At 37.8% G+C, this 26244-nt stretch overlaps 1 protein-coding gene across 4 annotated transcripts in view; it reads right to left on the reverse strand.

The window, feature by feature from the left end:
• The window catches only part of USP32 (ubiquitin specific peptidase 32), a 270417-nt gene that overhangs the window by 45475 nt on the left and 198698 nt on the right, over nt 1-26244 (reverse strand). The window contains exons 14-26 of one of the 4 annotated variants that reach the window (XM_063455055.1): nt 24930-25105; nt 22737-22877; nt 20522-20681; nt 16654-16808; nt 15934-16015; nt 15050-15124; nt 13021-13159; nt 11268-11373; nt 10408-10581; nt 8029-8203; nt 5138-5289; nt 3495-3606; nt 1931-2142 (exon numbers count right to left, since the gene is read on the reverse strand). In XM_063455055.1, coding sequence (XP_063311125.1) covers nt 1931-2142; nt 3495-3606; nt 5138-5289; nt 8029-8203; nt 10408-10581; nt 11268-11373; nt 13021-13159; nt 15050-15124; nt 15934-16015; nt 16654-16808; nt 20522-20681; nt 22737-22877; nt 24930-25105 — 1859 coding nt within the window. Of the gene's footprint in view, nt 1-1930; nt 2143-3494; nt 3607-5137; nt 5290-8028; nt 8204-10407; nt 10582-11267; nt 11374-13020; nt 13160-15037; nt 15125-15933; nt 16016-16653; nt 16809-20521; nt 20682-22736; nt 22878-24929; nt 25106-26244 lie in introns of all 4 variants that reach the window. The other 3 variants (XM_063455047.1, XM_063455073.1, XM_063455064.1) reach the window with 3 other exon arrangements.

Genomic DNA, 26244 nt, shown 5'->3' on the forward strand with positions numbered 1-26244 from the left:
TGAATCGAGTAATGCTCACCTGAGATTAATTAAGTAGCAGGCACTCTGATAAAAGAAAGGGATCAGCCTGCTGCATGGAGAGAGAAGCAAGCTAGGAGAGCTGATGAACTAAGGAGCGTTTTTTTTTCTGCAAAGCATACTTGTCTGAAATATAAGTGGTAAGTGGAATAGCTACCTAATCATAGACAGTGTTGCTGTGTCTATGACGTGCTCAAGAAAAAGCTAGGAATTTTGTTTTGTTTATTTTTACTTCTATCACCTACTATTTTGTGCTGAATAAATATTGGAAAATGAGCTGTATGTGTCTTGGACTTTAATACCCTGAAAGACTGTGGTTATTACAAGAGCCATGACCAAAATGTTGCCTGTAAAAGAGGAGGTTTGTCAAACAAATGATATGTATAAAAACTCAGGTCCTCTCTAATTATGTAAAGACTTTTCACCAGTAACACGACCAATATTTATAAAAAGTTCTGAAACTTGAAATACATAAATTTTTCCATCAATATTTGGGCGAATATTTGAAGTATTGCTTACGTAGCAGATACAATTCCTTTGTATCCGAATTTCTTTTAAATTAACACTAGCGTTAAATATATTTATTTTTAACGTTAGTCTATTCCTTACTTCTTGCCCCTCCTTAAAAACAAAAACTAAAAACATGCCATGAATCTCACTTGTACCCTGGCATTTGTCAGTTTCCTTGGTGCAGCCACTGCTCCTCCTCTAATTAAGTAATCAGTCCCTGTGTTTCAATACAAAAGCACACATGTGGCAATTGCCACACTCCCCCAATCCTTCTCCTTGAGAAGCACTGAATCCAGTTTCACTGGAGAATCACTGGAGGTGTTCAGTTTACAGGTATGAGAGATTTTGCAACATTCATAAAAAGATGGATTTTTTTTTATGCTTGAAAACTTAAAGCAGCTTGAGTAAACCATTGGATAACTGGACATTCCCAGAAAATGTATCTAATAGATCCTATCCCACACCACATGTCCAGCAGGTGGACAGAACTGGTGGAAAAAAATCTGTAATAATTCGAGAGTAAGGTGCCACCGAGAGAAGTTTGTAATTTCCGGATATCTCAAGCTAATAGATGCATGCTCTTATGATGCATGACAAGGACTTTTGCCCATTGCTTAGTTGTAAAGGATGTGTCCAGGATTTTATCTAATTCCTGTTTAAACTGATTTGGTTCCCCTTCCCCATCATCTAATACCCCTGCCCATCCAAGCGCTCACAATGCAGAGTTTTGAACCAGGTTGGGTTCAAATGTACTGCAGCCCTGTCTGGGAGGTCAAGGTAGAAATGTTGAATTTGCAGATAGCTGTACCGTTCACCACCTCATTCAAGCTCAGCAAGACTGGCATTTAAAACTCAACTGATAGGAAAAAACAGCCAAAGGTCTATCAGTAAAGGGCCTGCAGTTTCGGAGTTGAAGACTAAGTTTTTGTTATGTGTGGATGTCTGAACAGAGAACCACACTGACTATTTGCTGTATGTGTGCGTTAGCCGATAGGATAGTCCCCCAGGCAAAGCTGTGGGTGTATTCCATAAGAAGAATGGGAGTGGGACTATGGCACTCGTCTCATCCCATGATAGGCAGAGCTTTTAGAAGGGTGCCATGTGCCACAGCAACACCCGTTGCAAAATTAAAATACAAATTAAACAGAATATCATGGTGGGCTTGGTACTATGGTAAACACAAAAAAGTAGATTTTTTTCTTCACCCTTCACCATACAGTCGACAGCTATTAATGGTCATTGGATGTTAAAGATTCAGCTCTCATTAATGTCAGCTAAGGGTGAGAAATCACATAGTCCTCATCAATGACTATTTTAATGGTTTTGGTGGACCCCTTATAAGCGAATATTGAAATGCAACAAAACACAAAATTTGTATTTCAAAAAGAACCTTTGTTCTTACCATTTTTCTATGGATTGCAATGATATACCCTATAAATGGACCATCTGGATGAATGGTGACATGACCATTAAGAACTCCATTCCCTGGACTCTTCTCTGTTCCACATGGCACCACAGTATTTGGCATCCCATTGGGGATTATTGTTGGCCGAGTAAGTCCTCCATTTAAAATGACGCTGTGCTGTCCATTTGATGATGGCCCTGTGTTGGAATCTGTAAATTGAACAACAAGCTCAAAATAATCTACTTAGGACTGCTTCGCTATTAATATGGATTATGGTTTAAACCTCTTTGGCTGCGTACTTTATAGACTCAGCAGAGCCAATTAAAAAGCATAAAGCAGATGGAGTAAAATTAACCATTTAACATTCTGCAAATGAAAGAACTTAAAATACAGTGTATCACGTGGTAAGCAATATTTTCAGTAGTCTATATCATGTGAAGATGCTCAGGATATAATAAACTATTGCACCATTACTGAACACACTAATCTGCTATAAAAAAAAAAAAAAAAAATAATAATTTTAAAGAAATAGGCCAAATATAAATATATATTATTTAATATAGCTTTATATAAACAAAATGAAAATGCACTGATTTAAGATACGTATCGGAAGCTGAACGTTGGGCTGTGTCTCATCATAAGTTCAACAATCAAAGCATGTCATGAACTTTGCAATGATAAAATAAAATACTTTTTATTCACGGGAATGTGGTATAATATAACTGACACTGCTTGCAATTATAGCAAACTGCACCCTGAGAAGTGACAGCAGTCTAATTGTGTTTATTTATTAAAGGGAAATGCCACTGCCCAAATACAAAAAAAAAAAAAAAAAAAGTGTAGTAGATATACCCTAAATAAAAACATGCATACAAGCTTCTAAATATGCATTATTAATTTTAAGTCAGGGTTATATCTAAAAACAACTTACAAAACCTGCAGTTCTCTTTTCTGTAGTCTTTGCAAGCCCTCCCGTTCTAACCCGCCCAGTCTGTCTGTGGCTGTTTTATCACAGACCTCCCAATGCTGCTGAATATGAATTTCAATCGATATCTGCACTTTTTGCTAAATTTAAAGACTACACACTTCATATAAAGTTTTTTTTAACAAGCTGAACTGCTCTAGGGATCTGTTAACATCTATTAATATTCTAGCCAAAAAAAACTAGAATTATACATAAAATTTGTAAGTACAGTTGGTACAATCTGACAACTTACCTCTGGTCAACCAGGCGATGGTCAGAGCCGACAGATGAGCCAGAAGGTCCTGCACTGAGCTTTCCTTAGCTCCCTTGTCAGCTGAGCACTCTCAATTACTGCCTTACAAAACCAGGCTTAGCTCCTGGAAGAAGTGACAAGCACCAAAGCAGAGCCCCTAGCAGGGTACCATAGCCACTGCCGCATGCTTCAGTGGTTTTGATGCTTATAGGGTTCCTTTAATGTACTTGTGACTTTCATTTTTCAATTTATATTTGGCTCCATATTGTACAATAAAATACATAAATTAAAGAGTTTACAGATAAAGGTTAAGCTACATTAACACTGTTAAATAAGGTTCTTACCTGTTTGGGTGGGGGTTGTGGCTGATGTTGGTGATCCAGGGATGGGTATCTCAAAAGCACAGAGAAAACCACTCACGGACAGTCGAACCTTTTGGTTATCTTGTGGAAAGTTCTTTAAGAAGAAAAAAACAAATAAAGAAATACAAATATTTGACATATAATATTACCATAAAAAATGTTTATCCCCAGAAGATTAGCCTAAAGCATTATTATATATCAACAAATACATTTACAATATCTAGAGAGTATTACAATTTATTTTTAGATAAATGTAATTTCTCTGAACTATAGCATAATAATATGCAGCTACTTTTAACATATTTTTTTTTTATTATGGGAAAAGAAAAAAAGAGACAGTCATGGGCCGCTGGAAAACAGCCAGAGGGGCATAGGGGGGGAGAAAGACACACGGGGGCATAGGGGGGAGAAAGACACACGGGGGCATAGGGGGGAGAAAGACACACGGGGGCATAGGGGGGAGAAAGACACACGGGGCAGCAGGAGGGGAGAAAGACGCAGGGGGGGGAGAAAGACACAGGGGGAGCAGGGGGGGGAGAAAGACACAGGGGGAGCAGGGGGGGGAGAAAGACACAGGGGGAGCAGGGGGGGGGAGAAAGACACAGGGGGAGCAGGGGGGGAGAAAGACACAGGGGGAGCAGGGGAGGGAGAAAGACACAGGGGGAGCAGGGGAGGGAGAAAGACACAGGGGGAGCAGGGGGGGAGAAAGACACAGGGGGAGCAGGGGGGGAGAAAGACACAGGGGGAGCAGGGGGGGGAGAAAGACACAGGGGGAGCAGGGGGGGAGAAAGACACAGGGGGAGCAGGGGGGGGAGAAAGACGCAGGGGGGAGAAAGACACAGGGAGGCGGGGTGGGAGAAAGACACAGGGAGGCGGGGTGGGAGAAAGACACAGGGAGGCGGGGTGGGAGAAAGACACAGGGAGGCGGGGTGGGAGAAAGACACAGGGAGGCGGGGTGGGAGAAAGACACAGGGAGGCGGGGTGGGAGAAAGACACAGGGAGGCGGGGTGGGAGAAAGACACAGGGAGGCGGGGTGGGAGAAAGACACAGGGAGGCGGGGTGGGAGAAAGACACAGGGAGGCGGGGTGGGAGAAAGACACAGGGAGGCGGGGTGGGAGAAAGACGCAGGGAGGCGGGGGGGAAGAAAGACGCAGGGAGGCGGGGGGGGAAGAAAGACGCAGGGAGGCGGGGGGGAAGAAAGACGCAGGGAGGCGGGGGGGAAGAAAGACGCAGGGAGGCAGGGGGGGGAAGAAAGACGCAGGGGGGAAGAAAGAGACAAAAGGCAGGGGGAATAGAGAGAAACACAGAGTGTAGTGAGAATAATCCTTCCTCTACCAAGTGCGTGAGGTCTTGCACAAGGGTCAGAGGAAAGGAAGACAGAAGCGCAAAAGGATTTCTCCAGTATTAACATCCATTACATGGCTAAAAGGCCATATTTTATCTCAGTGTGAGCTACCCACTCAAACATTTCTGATTAAGTGGCCCACTGCAAAAAAATGGACACCCCTGAAACATTTAATCAAAATGCTGGATTCTCCAAAACATGTGCACTTCTCAGTAAGGTAAAAACAGGAAGTTATATTATTTTGCTAAACAAAGACATTAAGATTACAAACGGATTATACCTTTATGTTTGATCCATGCACCTCTGCCAGTAGGATCTGTTCAGGTTTCAACCCACATAGGTCACTCAACTGTTTCTTCAGCCCTGTGTATTTTTCATCCATGTTCAGCCTTAGCCCATACCTTACAGGCGTAGTACCATCTAATTTGATCACTGGATAAAACGTAACAATAACGTTACAATTTATTCACAGTATGATTACTGGTCTATGTTGCAGTGTGCATAAACAAACACAGGATTAAAAAAATAAATAAAAAAAAATATGTAAATAGTTCATGTCCTATAAGCAATATGCATAGGATTATAGATTGTATGGCAGTGCAAAACCTCACTAAACACACACAAAACAAAATACAAAAATATAAGCCTAATTTATAGTCTGTAGTAGATAGCACAAAACGTACATCTTTTTCAAGACCATGTAGATGTGCGTGCATGCAATTAAGGGTTTATGTTCTCAATCACAATGCCAAAATCAATTGCAAAAATGTAGCACTGTTGCTTTGGAATGATGTGGTTGTTAGGGCTACTTGAGCACTTTGGGCACATTCGGTTCTCTGTCAAACAGAGCAATCAAAAGCAAGGCTGCATAATGTAGGGCAATGAAAATTAACATGTGGCTACACATTTTAAATACCACTCTGCTCTCAACATATTGTGCACCCCAAACTTGCATTGTTTTTCTGCAATCTGTGATTTTTGCTACAGACTTGAAAAGGAGGAGTACTAGGAAAGAACCGCCAACATTAAAAATCTATAAAAGCACAAATCCTTTACTAATTTAAGTATGATTGAACATATTACCATGTGTATAAGTGAACCACCACAATTACTAATGTAGAAAAGGACAAGAGAAAGGGAACTCACTTAAATAGCCCAGTAAACAATAGACGTTAATTGCGTTATATAAATGAATCATGGATTTGTGCTTTTACATATATTTAGTGTTAGGGATTCCTTCCTAGTACTCCCATCATGGAGGACTTTTTGTTTGTTGTTTGTTTTGTGTTACTACTAATTGGGTTAGGCCCTTTTGCTGGGGGAATTTCTTTTTCACGATTGTTTAGGTCTCTCCCCCTTCCCCCCCCATTCCGTAGACCTATTTTTAAAAAAATGTCTTAAACTTTAAATAATGCTATATTATAGCAAGTAACACTTGCCATCCCTCCCTGCCCGATATCCCCTGTTAATAAACCAAGTCAGTCTTTAAAGAGACTTGTATGCAAATTTCCAAACATATGGTCATATGAAAAGGATAGAAAAACTATACAAATCTTTGTCCGTTTTGATTTAATTTTTCTACTATAAATTGATTATTAATGAATGTTCCAATAACTAAAGAATACAAACAATAATGTGCAGGTGCACATGAAAGGAAAGTATGAATAGAATGTGCCTGTACCTCTGTAATGAAATGATTAGTTCAGAGAATGTCATAAAAATATTGTAAATTAAAATCACTAGGAAAATGGACAATATTTTTAAAACAGTGGCTGGATAACAACTATAAAAAAATAAAAGTTTGCTCTAATCTGTTATATTGGGAAACATTTTCCTACTCGGCATGGAGCTGTGACAGTGACTAATAGTTTGTTTGGTGTGTGGATGGAAAACCACATCCAATTTATAGGGCCATATTTTAACACACCAACAAATATGCTGCTGTTCAGCACCAAAAAAAAAAAAAAAAAGAACCTTGTGTAAAAGTACTATGCTAAACCCAATGGATCTAGTAGTTAAAGGATCACGCTGGAACAACATAATTGCATTTGATAGGTTTTCACCTCATTGTCATGCTATATTTTTTTCTGTTCAAATCTCTTTAAAAAAAGTTTTAATAGTTTTCTGCTCAACAACTCCAGCATCTTAAGAACATCTTTGCTTTTCACAACAGGTTTTTCTGATTGGAAGGCAAGCAGTGTAGTTTCACAAAAACACATAAGACTCAGCCCCCATCAACAAGTTACAATCCTCTTAAGACATGGATGTCAAAGTCACGTCTCAGTAAAGATATTCATTGCAAAGGTCACCTGGAGGCGCGCAGAGGTGAATGGAACCAGGAGGTGGTGGCCTGGAGGCGGGCAGAGGCGCATGGGGGCTGGCATGAAAATGGCTGTCTGTGACTAAGGTTTGGCGTTATGCTGCAAAATACATGGAGTGGGCATGCATAGGATACAGACAAGAGATCTACATCTAGCAAGCTATTTTTAGATATACCCACAATTAAAAATAAGTAAGTGCATGTTTTCATGTTCAAAAAAAGCAATGTATTTATGTTTTTGCCTGTGGGCAGTGGAGTGTCCTTTTAAATAATTAAATCCGATGATGGTCCTCCACTATTACAAACAAGCTATAGATGACAATATTTTCCATTCCACCCATCATCCCATCCCTAATCCTAGATGCGTAAGCAATGTAAAGGTCAAGTGAGCTGTCTTCTGATAGCCTATGCTCCACTGAATATTTAAGTAATATGATACATGCATTATAAATGGTAAAAGCTACAAAGTTAAACCATCCCTTCTATTGTTTTGCAATACAACAGGATTGAAAGAATACATTTTGGTAAACTGGAATTTAAAGACTATAAACTCAATATCTAGTGCAGTAAGAGGACTTCCTTTAGTATGTAAATCGGCACAGGGGACCAGTTATGGCCCTCACCATCACATGTAAACTTAAGTTGCTCACTTCATGTATCAGTGACTGGCTGCTGGAGAACAGACAGTCTGCATATAGAAGGCTTTGCTTTGTTAGATTACTTTAAACAATTACAATAAATAAAATAGATTAAAAAAAATACATCTCAAACAATGCAACATCCATATTTCAATTAAAGATAACTCAGACTAAAATAAATATTGTGTATGATACTTCTCACAATATACTAACCTGTGATTTCTAAATGCATGTAGCTGTCCATTGGGAGAGGTAAGGACAGAAAGTTGAAAGGATCAAAGCGAACGCTTACATGGCCGCACGTTTTACATTTCACTTGCGACCTCAGCTGCCCATGAAACAAATCTACAACTATCGACTTGTTTCTTCTTAAATGATTATCCCATGCCTGGAAGAACAAAGGGGAAAAAAGAAACATTTAACAATATGTTCCAGCTGCAAAACACTGAATAGTACAACAGAGAACATGTGATTACAATCTGCTGTTAATATGAAACTATAATACACCATAATGAAAGGACTCTTAGGGACAATGGAGTGCTCTTGTAATGGTCTGTTCTTATCTACTATATAATTTTTGTTCTGCTCTGCTTACAAATTATTGCTTTGTACATGCCCTGCTCCTGGACAAAATATTCTAGCAAGCACTGCGTGTATTACATCTCTAGGGCTGCTTCTCTGAGAAATTCATTCAAAATGTATTACGTAATTACTGCTCAGCCTCTTAATTCAATGCTAATGTGATTGGTCTCCCAGTGTTGCTAACAAAAATGTGAACACAAAATTGAGATGATTGGTAATCTAGAAGAGATATAATGGTTTTGTAAAAAAAGAACATAAAAAAAATTATATACATATATAGATATCTATATCTGTCTATATCTCTCTCTCTCTCTCTCTCTCTCTCTATCTATATATATTATATATATATATCTATATATATTATATATATATATATATATATATATATATATATATATATATATATTCACCAATATTTCAAAAGTGGACTTCCTTTTTATCTAAAAAGTAGAATTTAAAGGATCACTATAGGGTCAGGAACACAAACATGTATCCCTCATGCCTCCATAAATATAATAAAACTCTTACTGTATTCAAGCCTGAAGCTGTAACTCTGCATGCTGTTAGACTCCGAAAAACAAGCAGTCTGCTGACATCAGCCTGATCCAATCACAATGCTTCCCCATAGGATTGGCGGAGACTGACAAAGAGGCAGACCAGGGGCAGAGCCAGCATGATTCAAACACAGCCCTGGCCAATCAGCATCTCCTCATTGAGATGAATTGAATCAATGAATCTCTATGAGGAAAGTTCAATGCCTGCATGCAGAGGGAGGAGATACTGAATGTTTGGATGCATTTTAGACAGCCATGACCCAGGAAGGATCTCTAACAGCCATCTGAAGAGTGGCCAGTGAAGTTATCACTAGGCTGTAATGTAAACAATGCATTTTCTCTGAAAAGACAGTGTTTACCGCAAAAAGCCTGAAGGTAATGATTATACTCACCAGAACAAATTCAATAAGCTGTAGTTGTTCTGGTGACTATAGTGTCCCTTTAATTACTTTAGGAATAAGGTCTATGCAGCCACGTACAAATGCAAGAAGCCACACAGCTTCTAATTTGTTGTCTACTTGCCCATTTCTAGCTCCCCATGCCTCCTTTACATTTTAGTTTCAAAACCCCATGTTAGTTACACCTATGTTCACCATAAGAATACTTAAATTTCATTTTTCTCACCTATACACCCAGATCTAAGCCAAGTGATATTCCCTCTTGAATTATTTTCCCTTTGCATCATTCAATTCAACTCTCCATGTCTCTCCCCTAAATTCAAATATCTCCTCAAACAGGTTAGATTAGTTTGACTGCACTCAGACTGAATATATAATATTACAGTCACTGCTTTAATTTTCCTCTTCTTATCACAGCCACATGGATGTTTTGTGTACACCTAACCCAGCATCCTTTGTAGTTGGCTTCTGGGCCAAAACATTGAGGAACAGGTATATCGGGTCATGAGAGCATACACAATTTTTTTTAGCTAGCTCTGCTGTCACAATGGTATGGAAAAAGTTAAATATGAATAAATATCCGCCAAATTATATATTAGCTAGCTGTTGGCCTAGTACACTGAAAATAAACAAAAAAAAAAGCAGCTATGTATAGTGGTATCATGTCAATTACATTTTCTTATTTTAGTCAATATCTTATCTATGCCTAGATTGTAGATGAAGTTGAATTACCCAACATGATGTATCACTGGAATTTAAATCACAATAAGAGAATTTCAAGAGTGTGCAGCACCTTCTTAATACGAACGAATTGTATGTTAAGTATAAATCGGACGTATTTGTCTAAACAAGGAAATCAGAGTGGGAAAATCCACGTATGTCTCATATTGGCCTGAAGTGAATGCAATCAATGCTTCATTATTTTTATGGTGTTTCAATGGCCTTTGCTCTACTTTAACAGACATTACTTTTGTATGCCCTTAGTCTACCCTATTATTTTTAAATTAGAATTACCTATCCATTAAATACATTGGTGATTGGTATGGCAGTCAACTAACCTCTGCAGCCACTTCCCAGTCTGGTCGTCCATCGCTGTCTTTAAGTTCAACATAAGGTTTGTCATGGACTCTGTTGAGATCTTCATGAAGGCCATCTAGAAGAAATGCTAGCAACTCCTGGGAATCCTGTTGTTGAAAGCCATTGAACCTGGGAGCATATTTTGCTATTGTCCACTATAGAGAGAATAAGGAAATTTTTATTGTACAACAAAGAAAGCAGTTGCACTACTAATGACTAACAGTTATGCCTTATTCATAATTTGATCTCCTATAATAAGGAGGTACTCCATTTCTGATCATATGTGGCATCAGGCACTCTAATGACTACTGGCCAGTGATGTCACAACAGTACACAAACCAACAATGTGTGAGCACTGGTAATAGAAGTCACTTCAGAGAGCACAATCTAGAAACAAAATTCTCAGTAATCATTTCACAGAAATCTATGAGGGTAACCAGTTTGGCAGAGAGAGATCCACTTTCTAGAAAACCATGTGGGCATTCTTCAGGGTTTGCTGCAAGAAACTTTCAGTAAATAGACTTTTTATTTTTAATGAGTTACTCCCAATGTGCAAAAAAGGAAGAGTCCACTGCGAAAATTTAGGAATCCCATTAAAAAATTATGAAAGAAAAAACAAAAACTGATATTTTTCCAGTAAATGCAATGTAAGAGAAATATGCAACCTTAATTGTAAAGATTGAAATAATCAAAGGTTTTCTAGCAATACACAAGGCTGATTACTATATTTATTTAATTTGTGTGTTTATACCACTATCTATATAGGATATATTCAATAACAGTATGGATTACAGGTTATTGTTGCTTAAGAAATGTTTCATAGCATTTTCTCAAGCCTTACCCGTAATTTAAGTGGAGCCACATTCTTCTGAGTTCCACTCCACAGTTCCTGGACCAAATCACCATAGCACTTTGCCATATGCCCTTTCATTCCTATAGGATTTTGTCTAAGTGTGCAAAAAGTAAAGTCAATAACTAAAACATTTACATAGAAAGTGGACATGAGAAATAATCTCTTTAAGTGGTCATGGTCCATGAGTTACTCCAAACACCACGACCACTTCATTGATTTGAAGTGGTCGTCGTACCTTGAGTCTGCATGTGCAGCGATTTCCTCTGAAACAATTCAAATACAGAATTTAACCGCTGTGATGCAACTCCACCTCTAGCAACTTCTTGGGTGTCAGCTAGCATGGAACTAAGGTTCCAGACTAGCTAACTTCAGTTCTTTGAGAGCGATACATTCAGCCAATAAATGGCAGTGTTTGCGACTTCTGCAGATCCAGGAAGTGCATCGCCAGGCCACTAGTGAGCATCAGAACCTTGAGTACCCTAGCCAAATTTGCACAATTACCGGCAACCGGGCCAGGGTACGCCTGCTGTAGTGGTTGTGATACTTGGAGTAACCCTTTCATATAAATTACTCTTTACATTTTTTTATGGAAGTTTTCAAATTATATTATACAATAATAAACAAGTTGATAACAGAAAAATTAATAATAAGAAATCAATAAGAAAAACAGATGAATATTGTACAATCACCCAAAAATATTTCAATAAAAGTACTAAATGTAATCCAATATTTACAATATATATACAATTATATGGTCAGGTGGGAATTATGTAAGATCATCGTATTTTAATCTGATATTCTCTTCTCAAGTGGTCCATTCATGTCGCAAAAGATTAGTTGCATCTGATGGTGCATGTAAAGCTAATTCACAACATTTGTTTTTAAAAAATAGAATACGAAACCTGTTTAATAGGTGGCAAAGTAACAGATTTCCAATAGCAGCTTACAGTTTGTAGTTGCTGAAATTAAAAGGTGACCTAACATATTTTTTTTTATATTTGGATATTTTGGGAATTTCTTGAAAATACATATTTCAGATGTTAGATGGTCAATTGAATCAGTAATCGTTTTGCTTAACCCCTTAAGGACCAAACTTCTGGAATAAAAGGGAATCATGACATGTCACACATGTCATGTGTCCTTAAGGGGTTAAAGGGACACGGCAGCAACCAAACCACTTCAGCTCATTGAAGTGGTCTGGGTGCAAACTCCCATCACCCTTAACCCTGAGCATGTAATCATTACAGTTTTTATAAACTGCAATAATTACCTGCTAGGGTAAACTCCTCCTCTAGTGGCTGTCTAATAGACATCCACTAGAGGGAATTCCTGGCTTGAAGGTGACTTTTGTTTGCCTAAACAACGCTGGACGTTCTCACGCTATGCATGAGTACTTCCAGCATCATCGGAATCCCCATAGGAAAGCATTGAATAATACTTTCCTATAGGGAAATCCTAATGCGAGTGCGGACATTTTAAAGGCATTCATTAGTGTTTTTCCCAGGGTTAATGTGGTCTCATAAAACTGCAAGAAGAAAACTATTTGTGTGCTGTTGTTTGCATGAGGACGTCATATTGTTTAGTCTCCAAACAAATTATGATGTAATAATATAATAGTCTGAGGATTTAGATCTGGGTCTTGAACTGGGGATTAACAATAGTGAAATAGTGAACACAGAGATTCTTTTTGCTAAAGTACAAAATTATTTTGTTTACATTTTAATGCTTAATGAATAGTCACCTGTTAAGCTCATACAAATGTCTCCCTGAGATGAAATACTTTGTTAGCGGCTGTGTGTTACTGACACACTGGATACTAGAGTTCATAAAACAAGTGTTCCCCAAGTTACTGAGTCCAGTTGCACCTTTTTCAGTAGGAACTGGAAAATATATATATATATTAAAAAAAATAGTTAATAATCATCAAAGACAACGACATCAAAGACAGCAAAGCGAGCAAGAAAAAGGAAAAGTGGACTACAAAAGGGATACTTCAATATTAGCAATAATGATTATATGTGTGATATTACAAACTAGACTTGTGCAAAAATTTGTTTGCATGGCTAGTCTGACTCAAATTCTTTTTAATCCACACCCAAACAATCTGATCCATTTGGGATTTACCGGTGGCGTTTTATTCAATTAAATCCCAGGCTGGTTGATTCGTTCAGGTGTGAATTAAAAGGAATTTGACTTGTACGAACCGTTCCAAAAACGGATTTTTGCACAAGTCAAGTAGAAAACAAAAAACTTAGAGAGAAAGTGAGCTGCGGGATAATAGCACAGAAAAAGGCGAAGAGAAGTCTACTCTGTACTCCATAAATGGATTATCTTTTCACTGTGCTGTTGTATGAGACTGCATATCTATGTTTGAATCAAAATTATACCTTGTGTGTGAAACGTTACAGTACTTTACTCACTAGAACAGGGGTAGGCAACCTTTTAGCAGCACTGTGCCGATATAGGATTGTGATGTCCCGTAGCGTGCCGGTCCTATTTTTTTTAAATTGAGGTGTGTATGCTGCCATATTCTGCTTGTGTTATTTTTACTGTAATTGCTTTTTGTCGTTGTATTTGTGCGTATATGAGCTATTATATTGTATATGTTCATGAGTAGTTTATGGTATTGTGTATGATACATATAAATGTGGGCTGTGTATGGGGGCTGCTTGTGGAATTGTGTGTGGATGGATATGTCACATTGTGTGTTTGGTAGTGTGTGGGGGCTGTTTGGGGTATTGCATGTGAGAGGCTGCATGTGGGGTTGTGTGCATGTATGTGGATTGTTAGTGGTGTCGCGTTTGTGCGGATTGTGTGTATGTGTGTGTGTGGGCTGTCCGTATTATTTGTATGAGGGGAGGGTTATTCTGCATTTCTGTGTATATCTAGCAGTGTGGGTGGGTTCCCTGGGTTCCAGTGGGGACCAAGACGGCCAGGTACAGGTCAAGGACAGGAGCTGCAACAACAACTGTGAGCTGCTCTAATACTGTGTGCATAAATTGAGGATTGTCCTTCACCACCCCTTCGAATTAGCAGATATCTGAAGTTTTACTGGGACTCCTGATAGGCCAGAGCCTGTTTGGCTCTAGCAGCCTTGAGTGCCGTGCAATGGCACCTCGAGTGCCGTGCATGGCACTAGTGCCATAGGTTGCCTACCCCTGCACTAGAAGAACAACATTTGCTTTGATATAATTCTATTTTGATTGTAAGCTTTTGCAAAATGTTGTCTATCGGGGATTCGTATTTCGTTGTGTATCCTTTCTGACTTGAATATGTGCTTGATGAATGGTTTATATCACGCATTCATGGTGTGCCGTAATGATAACTTGTAAGAAGGCTCCATCTCACAATTTGTAGTTTTGCACATTTTAACTTCACTGCCATACTATGTAGTTGGTTACAACTCACTGATAATCCATGCTGACATAACTTGACACTAGCTTTTGAGATGAAGGTGTTTGGATAGGCATATTTTCTACGTGCTCACTGCTCTTAGTCAAAACTTGGTCATTTCTCTAAACAGGTGCCCAATGCAAATATAATCTAGCAATCTTCTAATAAATCTTTCATTTATATATTCAAGTGATACTTCATAAACAATGTTTTTATGAAGCAAAGTTCACTAGTTAAGGCAAGCTAACCTTACATAAAAAATAAATTTAAAAAAGGCTTAAAAGAAAAACAAAAGTCCTAAATTCTTTTTTCAAGCAGTGGTTTTTAAAATCAGAGAGGATTTTAATAAATATGAATTGACTTACCTATAAACTTACCTTTATGCCTATCTATTTTACTGCTGTTAGCAATAAATGACATTTCTTCTGGCCAGCTCATATCTTTATTCCGAACTGTAAAAAGCATAATGTTTATGATTACTATTAACTTCATCATCTTTTAAGATATCCATTAATCCAAAATATGCTGAATGCACTGGACTTCAAATTATATGCTCATAAAAAATGTCTTGGACTCCAATTCTCATTACTCCCAGCCTGCAAATAGCAGGATAAGTTAGATAAAATACTTCATAAAAATAATATATATGGTAAATTGATAATTAACTAATAGATTATACGTATACGTGAAACACAACGTTATTTTACTCTATATATAAATATAAAGGCCCTGATTACCTTTAAAATATGATGCCTTCACCGAAACCACTTTTTTAAAACTATGAAAAAGAAGTACTTACTACAACATTATTACAAAAATCAGCATACAGTATTGCTATTCTAGTAAATCATAAGAATAATATTAAAGAGCACAATGTTTAAGTAACAAATCACTAAGCAGGACTATCAGAAAAACATTTGTATTCTACTTTCAGATATCAGTTACGGTATGTAGCAAAATATCTGTAAGCATTATATGATCATCCCTGATTTGATATATATTTTTATGGACACTTAAGTCGCTGCACCACTCCTTGTACTTTCATCTGTTTGTGTACGGAGCGAGAGACCATGGCTCCGGTGATTTAGCTGCCATTTGGACTGTTCCAGTTATTGCTTAGCGCAGAATACCATTTAGCTTTTTCGATTATATAATCATTGTTAAAGAAATAGAATGTAAATAATCATAAACAATGCCTATAAAACATCAGTAAGTGTTTTTGCGCAGCAACACTTCACATACTGTTTTACACTTTGATTACCTTCTATTACCAGATGCTGTTCATCCTGAATTTTAAGATATTCTAAGCTGTGGTCTTCATCATCAAGAAGAGTGAGATAATTCTGTAATAAAATATATATTTGAATTCCATTAAAAAAGAAAAACACACAAAAAAGCAAAAACACACATGTTATATTGTTCAGAAGCATGTTATTATGCTTGATGCTTGTGGCAACTTGTTAACGGTAGTGTTTATCAAGTTAAAAATGTCAGTGAGTTTTAATAAAACAAAACTAACAAATTATATACTTCTGTCATTAGGAGATACATTTTAAAATAGTGGTTCTTCTCTTCCATGTAAAAACCTTCCTTAAAATTATACCTCAGTCCAGGAAAGATTTGCTTGTGGATAGGAAAATGCATTGCAATATTTCTGAAAGTAGATTATTTTTTAAAAGCCATCCATTTCACCTATGGTACACAACATTTTTGTTGCGTGCCATACACTCAGCATTTGGGGATGTGCAGATCACAAGCATTCACTTGGGAGAAGCAGCAACAAGCTTCAGGAAAATCTCTTGTAGCCACTACATTTGCTGATGATTTTGCTGGAATATTATATTCATGATATTTATAACTGTCTGAAGCAGACATTGTCATTCGACGTTTGCGGGTGATAGAACCCCTTCAAAAGACTCAGAACGAGCTCTTGGCAAATAGCAACACTCACAAATAGAGAAAAAGTGTAGGCCTTATTTACCTCACTGTTATACAACCACAAACGCATATCTTCTTCTTTTATACGTAGCCGCTGGGAAAGATATTCATGGATTTCCTTTATAGTTTGCATGCGGCTGAAGCAACCAGTATATGCTAGCACGCGTTTCAGCGGAGCATTAGGGGAAGGAACATTTCCTGTTAATTTAAACAACGAAAAATTTAACAAACCGATAGAGTTCAAGAGAAAATTGTATATATTTTTTTCTAAATGTTCAATGAATAGGAACGCTATTGTGGTTTTAAGCAATAATAAGAGCTCCCTAATTTTAGGCCAGAGGCGTCATCTAATAGATTTATTTTAATACTTGAGCCCTTTAGCACTTGTAGCTAAATATGTACTATAAAGAGATACCATGCTCTAATCTATTTCCAACACTATTTTTGAGAGCAGTTCATCACATATTTTTTTTCTGTTTTTGGTACTAGAGTACTTTTTTTTTTTTTTTTTTTTTTAGGTAGTGGGTTTCCTGTCTAATTAACATCTGCATTTTTGATAATCTTCTTTATAACCACTTTACAGCTATACCTACACACAAACAAATTTATAGGATAGGAAAAATGAATACGGTCAATAACAATAAATATTGTGCATCAAAGCATTGAGTGCATTTTAACACTAGTTTTTGATATTGCAAAATTACTTTGCAACGTTTAATAAAATTAGTTGCAAGTGAAAAGAAGGGCTATGAACAAATGTAAAAATTAAATGTGGCCACAATAAAACAAAATTAGAGGTCTCAAAGTACTTAACAAAAAGATCATGAGAAAGTGACTGTGCAGCAATCAGAATTGGTGCTACCCAGGTTTAATGAAGCACAATCTTAATGCTGCAAAGTCGCGGGCTCTTACCCTTTATCAATGCATATGTCAGGAAATATGCATTGATAAAGAGCAAGAACCCGAAACATTTGCTGTATTAAAGGGACACTGTAGGCACCCAGACCACTTCAGCTCACTGAAGTGGTCTGGGTGCTGTGTCCCTTTTGCACCTAGGGCTGCAATGTTTACATTGCAGTTCTTAGTCTGACCTCAGTGGTTGTCTATCAGAGAGCCACTAGAGGGCTTCCGGAATCGTAACAGACTTTAAGTTCATTATCAGATGCTGGGCGTCCTCAGGCTGTGTATGAGGACCTCCAGTGTCAGATTTTTCCCCATAGGAAAGCATTGATTCAATGCTTTTTTGTGGGGAGGTCTAAAACGCGTGCAGCATTTTCCATGCATGCTCATTAGACCCCACTCGTCGCAGGACGGACATCGGCGCTGGGATAAGGTAAGTAAATAAAGGATTTTTATCCCTTTATTTACTGGGTTGGAGGGGGCTCGAGGGAGGCAGAGGGATCGGTAGTGCCAGGAATAGAGAGCTTTGTGTTCCTGGCACTACAGTATCCCTTTAAGTTTGTCCTTCATTAAACCTGGGTAGCACCTTGCTATGTAATTGTTAACGAGTATAAATCAAAATTCTCTAGAAATCTGCTCAAATGAAAGGATAAAAGAAAGTTTATGGTTTAAATTATATGCCATTATTTTACTGTTTGAGATACAGGACTGTGTACGACATAATTTGACAGGTCTCAATGGTACGGACAGAGTTAAGGATTTTACAGGCTTTGCAGTCTAAAGCTAAGCTGATTAATCACTGGTAGCAGGTTTTTTCTGCTGCCAGCAGCTGTCTCCCCTTATTGACAGAAAAGGAAATTAAGGACAACCATAGATACTGAAAAAAGGGAAAAAGCAGTCTGCTAAGGTTCGTTTGGCTTTTAAATCCCTCTATAGATAATCAGGGTTGTTCTCAATCATATAATGGTTTCAAAGTTAAAATTAAAATAAATGTAGCTGATCAGTAAAAATGTATCTGCATTTGAAGATGCACTGATTGTTTGCTTTTACAATTACACACACACTTCCAAAACATTTCACCAAGGAAACATTTTACTGTAAATTCAATTGGCTAACATAACAATTGAATGCAACTGAGATTGATGGGAATTATTCAGAGATCTACTTCTTTTAAGCAATTACAAGTCTTTGAAGATCTATTGCTAGGCATTTTTACATAAAATGAGAATCCTCTGCTAGAAATTGAGAATCTATCTTGAGTTAAATCAACACAATTTCATTGTATGGCAAATTGACATTTTGTACTAAATTACCTACATATTTACGAGTTTATGAACATTTCTTTCCTTAATTGAAGGATATTGTACATTCCTATTTTAAATGTTTTCTTTCCATAAGTTATAAGAAAATTATTTATAGTTTTTGCAACTATATGATTACCATTCTAAAAAGAATTCTAATTATATCACGGTTGAAAGAGACATTTATGGTGACCAAACCAACTACAGCTTAATGTTGTGATTCTGGTGTCTATAGCATGTGCCTGCAGGTTTTACAATGTAAATGCTGCCTTTTCAGAGAACAGCCTGCTCTGTTAATAGCAATCTACACACTGCAGAAGCCTCCTGTCTGCGATTAAAGTTCCATTTACAAAGCAGGAGATAAAAACTTCTAATGTAAACGCAGAGTACTAATTGAATATGGAACCATTTTTTTCACGCAGGTTGTCTCAGCCACAGCTAGGGGAGTGTGGCTAGGGCTGCATAAAGAGAAACAAAAGTGATTTAATTCCTAAATAACAGAGTATTGCGTAGTGAGACTGCAGAGGCATAATCTATACACTCAAACTGTTTCATTAAGTTTTTTTTAATTGTCCCTTTTTATTAAATTTCATTCAATATTACCTACATATTTTTGGCAGATTAGAGGGAAGGTGGTACATTTTCCCTAGCAACATTGTTAGGTATATTATATCATTTTACAATATTCTAAAGGTCATTACAAAACATGCATTGCCATTTCTCTAAATTGAATCACACTTCACACTTCACACATGTTACCGCAGAAAACACCCAAAGTAGCAAAGCAACAATGTTACCTTAACCGTATCACACACTGTACAACAACATCCCTTTAAAAGGAAAAGAGCAAATTTTCAGCAATTACAAGTAGGAGGATTAGTTGTAAGATTACAGCAAGAAAGCATATTCCATCAAAATAGATTAATTTATTGATTTAAAATTAATTAGTGCGCAGCAAACATACAAAAAAAAGGCACAAACTCAAAAAACTTAAAGCAGTATTTCAAGCTCCCAATTGCTGAAGTGGCTATTCAAAATGTGGTAGCCAATATAAATATATTGTAATGCCAGAAGGTATATTATCAATATTTTCCCTCAACCCGAATATACCTTACTTTAGGCAGATTAAATTTGATTATTATTATTGAAATAAATACATAAATAAATAAAAATAGGGTCAATATTTTAAAGAAGCAGGTCCTATGGTCTGCACAAGAACTGGGTTTAGAGAATCAATCTAATTTTCTTTTTTTCGGCATCCAGAGCAGGATTAACCACATGGTGGCCTAAGACTGCCTACGGCCCAGCAGTTTAACAGGTGCCCCAGAACAATGAATCTGCTTTGCTCCATTCCCTATGTGAAAATCAAATAGGGTACCTAAATCAGTAACCTGCCTAGGGCCCTGTGGGACAAGGATTTGACTACAGGCCTGAATTACACAATATTTGCAAGCATCCTTGGTTTGTTCCAAGAATGCCAAATATTAAAGAGCATTATGTTTATGTATACACAATACTCTTTATATGTGCATACATGTAACAAATGTGTTAATAATGGAACATCACAGCTGTGTAAATTCAATTGTTTATTGTTCACACTGTCCCAAGTTTCTTGTGCATGACCCAAGATAAAAGCTCCATTGTTTTAGAAAAATGCAATTGTAGAGCTGCAGATTTTCCATTGAGATTCTTGCTGCATTCTTACGTTACCTCTGGGTAAATGCTGAGGAAACATTCTGAGGCTCATCATACCCATATTCACCCAGATGTTAGACTGCTGCTGTCGAGTCACAGGCTGCTGCCGCAAGAAAAGCAAATAGCGTGGGAAGAGCTCCAACTCTGGAAGATCTGTTTTGCTATTTTTGATTACCTAAAAAAAATAAAAACTTTGTGAAGCATGTATAAAAGTGATTGGTCATAAAGGAAGATTTCGATATGAAAACGGTTATCTCAAGTGTTATGTCCCAAGTCTTAGTACTGTGTTCTGCCTACAATCTGATTTGTCCATATGTTACCCTCTCCATGGCTAAGCTCCCGTGGCCAACAAACCGCAAGAAGAGGAAGAATGAGGTGGATGCTGAGACAGGAAGAAAGAACAATACAGAAGATATACCAAGACAGGCAAGTATCAATAAAGGGTGAGGCTGGTATAAAGAATAGTGCAGAAAAGGAGATTCATTAACAGGAATGAACAAGGAGATTCTGAGTCACGTAGAATGAATATAGAGAGGAGAACGCCTGGCATCTGGATTTATAAGAACCAGGGCCGGTGCTACCATTAGACAAATAAGTATTCGCCTGGGGCGTTGATCTCAGGCGGGCGCCCAGCAGGAAGTTTCCCGGTGGGGTCCCTGCTGCTGTCTGGGTCTAAAACGCTGGGTGAGCAGCTCCTTAGCCACCCCCAGCGCAGCCATTCAGCTACTGGGCTCCTCTCTGCTGTTTGCCTGCTCAGGGAGTGGGGTTTACTGTAACCCCAGCACCTGAGCAGAGCACTCTGCTTCCTGCAGGCAGGGAAACCCGGGACATGACCTGGTATCTCTGCTGTCCCCTGCCTGTGAAAACCGCAAACTCTCTGAGGGGAACAGGAAGCAGCCTGTGCTCACAGTGGTCTCTCCTGCTCCCTCAGCAGAAAGAACAACTTCCTGCAGCCTGGACCTCTTCTCTTCTTCACAGCACCCAGGTATGGCAGGCTAAGGTTTGTAAATTGGAGTGTGTTTTAAATTGATGTATTGTGTGTGTGTGTGTGTGAATAATGTGTGACTTTATGTAAAGTGATGTGAGTTTGTTTTTGAGTGACAGTGTGGGTCAGTGAGAGTGTGCAAGTGACATTGTTAGTGAGAATGTGTAAGTGACTCTGGGTGTGTGTGTTAGTGAGTGTGTAAGTGACACTGTGTGTGTGTGTTAGTGAGTGTGTAAGTGACACTGTGTGTGTGTGTGTGTCTGTGAGAGTGTGAGTGTGCAAGTGACAATGTGTGTCAGTGAGAGTGTGTGTATCTCTTTCTTTCCCTAAATGTGTGCTCACCATGTCTCTCTCCTAAAATGTTTCCCAGTCTCTGTTTCCTAAATATCTCAACAGTCTCTCTTTTCCCTAAATGTCTCCCTAGGCTGTTTCCATTCTTTCTCATCGTGCGTCTGCTTTCACTAAAAAGGACACTATAGGCACCATGACCACTTCAGCTGATTGAAGTGATCTGGATGCACTGTCCCAGTGCCCTTACCCGGCAAAGGTAATTATTGCAGTTTTAAGAAACTGCAATAATTACCGTTAGGGTTAACTCCACCTCTAGGGGTTATTCATCGGGACGTCCAGCATCAGGCAAAACCCAACAGGAAAGCATTGTACAATGTTTTTCTGTGGGGAAAGGTGAAGCAGATCCGAGCCAGCACCGAAAGACATCAGTGCTGGATCCAGGTAAGTGGCAGAAGGGGTTAAAAACCACAAAAAGGGGGGAGGGTGCCCTTGACGGAGGAAGAAGCAATAGTGCCAGAACAAGTTTGTTTTCCTGGCACTATAGTTTCCCTTTAATGCCTACTCAGTGCGTCTCTTTCCCTAAATGTCTCTTCACGGCAATTCAGAGTTTAGTGAATAAACCTCTGAGGGAATGTAGTTGCATTCCTGAGGTGGCGGCAAAATAGATTGTTGCCTTTGGGCGGCAGAAATCCTTGCACTGGCCCTGAATACATAACAATATGAAAATGACATCTATAAATATTTGTGGGACAAAAAAAAGCATTAGATGTAGACAAAATTGTGCTGTTTTTTAAGCAGAAAAGTACAGATAATTATTAGCATTTAATACCAAAAAAAACCCAAAGCAAAAAGCTGTACTGTAGAATAATTGTAAATATGCATGTCCAATTTAATTAATCACAAATTATTTATAAGGATCTCATATTTTATATATACACACATTGGAGTACTTACTGGTCGAGGTAAAGATAGATTTGCCCCATACCAATGGTAAAGGGCTCTCCATACTGGCTCTGGCACAATTTCATAATCTCTGCTACGAACAAGAGACGGGCTCTGTTTTAGACGCCCCCCTTCCAGTGTTAAGGAAGGAACCTACAAACACATGCAATTATGAAAATTAAGGTAAAGTGCCACAACGATCACTAAATTAAAAAAACAGAGTTGCACAAAACTTTCATAATGAAACCACCGACTGCAAAATATGCTATATGGAATGTTAGTTTTATAGGCGAAACAAGCTTTTTTTTTCTCTTTACAATAGTATATGTGCTTTGTAGTTTTAACTTCATTAATTATACAATGCACAAGAGGAAAAGGGCAATGAATGGCTGTGTCAGCAATGCCCTCATATATGACATACAGCTTGATTTTATAGCATGGAGAGTGACCAGAAAATCTATATATGATGCTAAGCTTTCGGCAGCTGTAAAGTAAAGACTATCTGGCCAAACTGGACTAAACTGAAAACGGATGTTAGAGTAGCCATATACTGCAATTTTTTTTTACACATCTTTGAACGTCTTGCTTTCTTATTAACTGCACTGAAATAAATACATGTTTTTTTAAAAGTGAAAAGCATCATCATTACCACAACATATTATTGTAGTGTTTACGGTACAATTAGCTTTTGGGTGCTCCGGCTGTTTTTGTCAAACTGTTTTGGTGCTTTGACAAAAAAACAAGGCTCCCTCTGGCACACAAAACCCAGCCCCTCACGTACTGCTCAAAAAATCTGGAAGAGAAAACTGTCCAACCCTGGATGTTAATGAAGCTGTGATCACAATGGTTTGACAGAACACAGGGGAATCATACCTAAAGATGTCTGGCACCATGAACATTGCAGTAAGCTGAAGTGGTTAGGATTCTTCTAAAAAAAATTTTTTCAATGATTCACGCTACATGGCCATTTAATTACACTAAAGCATTTTTATACTTTGTTTTGCTTTTTATGGCCATATGGTATCAACTAAATATAGCATTTTTTATGTAAGTTGTGTTTAGAAAGTTCAAAAGAAGCCTAAAATGCTGAAAAGATTTTTAGTTACTACATCAGTTAGTGTGGCACATTTAGTTATGGTTTGCCTGCAGCTCAGTAAAAGTGAGATTTGAAGTGTACAATAAAATACACTCTCCACATAAAAAAGGACAAGTCTAAAGACAGTGTTAAAGACTTTTAAAAATAGGTATTTAACCCCTTAAGGACCAAACTTCTGGAATAAAAGGGAATCATGACATGTCACACATGTCATGTGTCCTTAAGGGGTTAAATCATTGCATGCAAAAAAGGAAACTATACACCAAATAACTGAAAACATAACCACATAATCTTTATAGACTCTTAAAGAGACACTATAGTCACCAGGACGACTTTAGCTTATTGAAGAAGTTTTGGTGTATAGATCATGCCCCTGCAGTCTCACTGATTAATTTTCTGCCATTTAGGAGCTAAATCATTTTGTTTATACAGCCCTAGTAACACCTCCCTGCATGTGACGTGCACAGCCTTCCTAAACACTTCCTGTAAAGAGTCATCTAATGTTTATACTTCCTTTATTGCAAATCCTGCTTTATTTAGAATTTTTATCTCCTGCTCTGTTATTAGCTTGCTTGACCCTGCATAAGCCTCCTGTGTGTAATAAAAATGTTCAAATTGCAGAGCAGGAAATAAAAAACGTTTAAAGTACATGTGACTGAAAACAAAACCATTTTGTTTTCATGCAGGATATGTCAGTCACAGACAGGGGAGGTGTGGCTTGGGCTGCATAAACAGAAACAAGAATGATTTAACTCCTAAATGGCAGAGCTGAGAAGTGAAACTTGAGAGTCATGATCTATACACAAAAACTGCTTTATTAAACTAAAATAGGTGACTGTAGTGTCCCTTTAAAGATTGATGATACAGAATATTTTTTTTTTTTTTACCAAGCTGATCATCTTCTGTATTTTGTGTAACATTTATTGTAGAAACAAACCAATTAAAATATACACGTGTGTGGCGTTTCTTTCTTGTTCTTTATAATAATGACACATTTTGGTTATTTTTTTAACCGTATGTTGCTTTAAAATGTTAGCTAAATTCTTTAGCTCAGAGCAGCCAACTAGCCAATTCCCCTGAGTCTTCTAGGCAAGATTGCCCACAATTACCTTTACAGTTTCCTGTGTTACTAGTGGATGGTTGTCAATAGCTCCTGGTTTCTGTGGATTAAGCTGCAATAATGCACTCCCATTGGCACCAAGCATACACTGGTTATTGTTATCTGAAGAATTATGTTGACGTGCAAAGCACATGTCTGCAGCTGTTGTGCCTGAATAAAGAAAATCTGAAAAAAAAAAAAAAAGCATATGCTTTAAATATACTTTTTTTATAAATGTAAAGCATAATTCTATCATTTGATTAAGCCAACAAGAACAGAGAGTATACATAGCGTTTTTCTTAAAGGGACACAATAATGCCAATACGATGTTCAGGGAAATACATAACACCAAATGTCAGATTTATGAATGCCCTCAAAACGGCATAATCTTTACCTAATATATGCTTCAATGTGTCTTTTCTATTACATGTCCCTGTAATCATTGTGTATTACACACCTGTGCAACAGATGCTATTTGCTTCTCTTGTCCTTAACTCCTTAACATGCTGTCTCCATGAAAGAAATTATATAATCTATGGTCTGGAAGTGTTTGATACAGAAAAAAAACATGTATCCAACAAATAAAATTAAAACATCAAAAGAGTGACACCTTTGCAATTTTAGGCCTGAAATACTCCCAACACGCTAACCAGGAAAGAGGTGAGAACCCAATGTCCTCACCCATTAGTGGTGTGTGGGGGGATTGTCCCCACCCCAACTATAATATTATAGTTGTGGACATGGATCCTGAAAACATACATTATAGAGTTTCTCTAAGCTTTTTGTATGTTCTCAGAGTACTTATATGTTTTCTTGTTGCAATGCATTAACTTGTCTCTCCCCATGTAAAAAGAGTAAACTAGACGTGGGCACCCGTGCTCACTATGCCTAGAGGGGCATCAGCTACACGTCACTGACGAGGCCCATAGAAGACCGATATGATCGTCTGGGGTTGCTGTATCTCTCGTGCAAAGAGAACTTGCTGGCATTTCGGTTCTGGACTGCCCTTACGGGTGAGATCAGTCTGATGTGCTTAAGAATATGTTTTCTCTGTAATGGCACAAGTGAGCAAAATATATTTTGAGACCTTTGCGTAGATTTACCAAAGGGCAAACTACTGAGTTTCTCTAAGCTTTTGTCTGTTCTCAGAATTCCTATTTTTTTTTCTTTGCAATAATTACAGAGTATGGATTCAGAACTTGTTCAGTGATCAGTATACAAAACAAAATTAAAAAAAAATCACAGAAAATACTTTACAGCTAATTATTGGTTCCTGTATTTTACCACATGACAAGAGACTTCATATTTTGCGCAACTCTTTACTA

The sequence above is a fragment of the Pelobates fuscus genome, chromosome 1 (assembly GCF_036172605.1).
Source record: "Pelobates fuscus isolate aPelFus1 chromosome 1, aPelFus1.pri, whole genome shotgun sequence".
Classification (NCBI taxonomy): domain Eukaryota; kingdom Metazoa; phylum Chordata; class Amphibia; order Anura; family Pelobatidae; genus Pelobates; species Pelobates fuscus.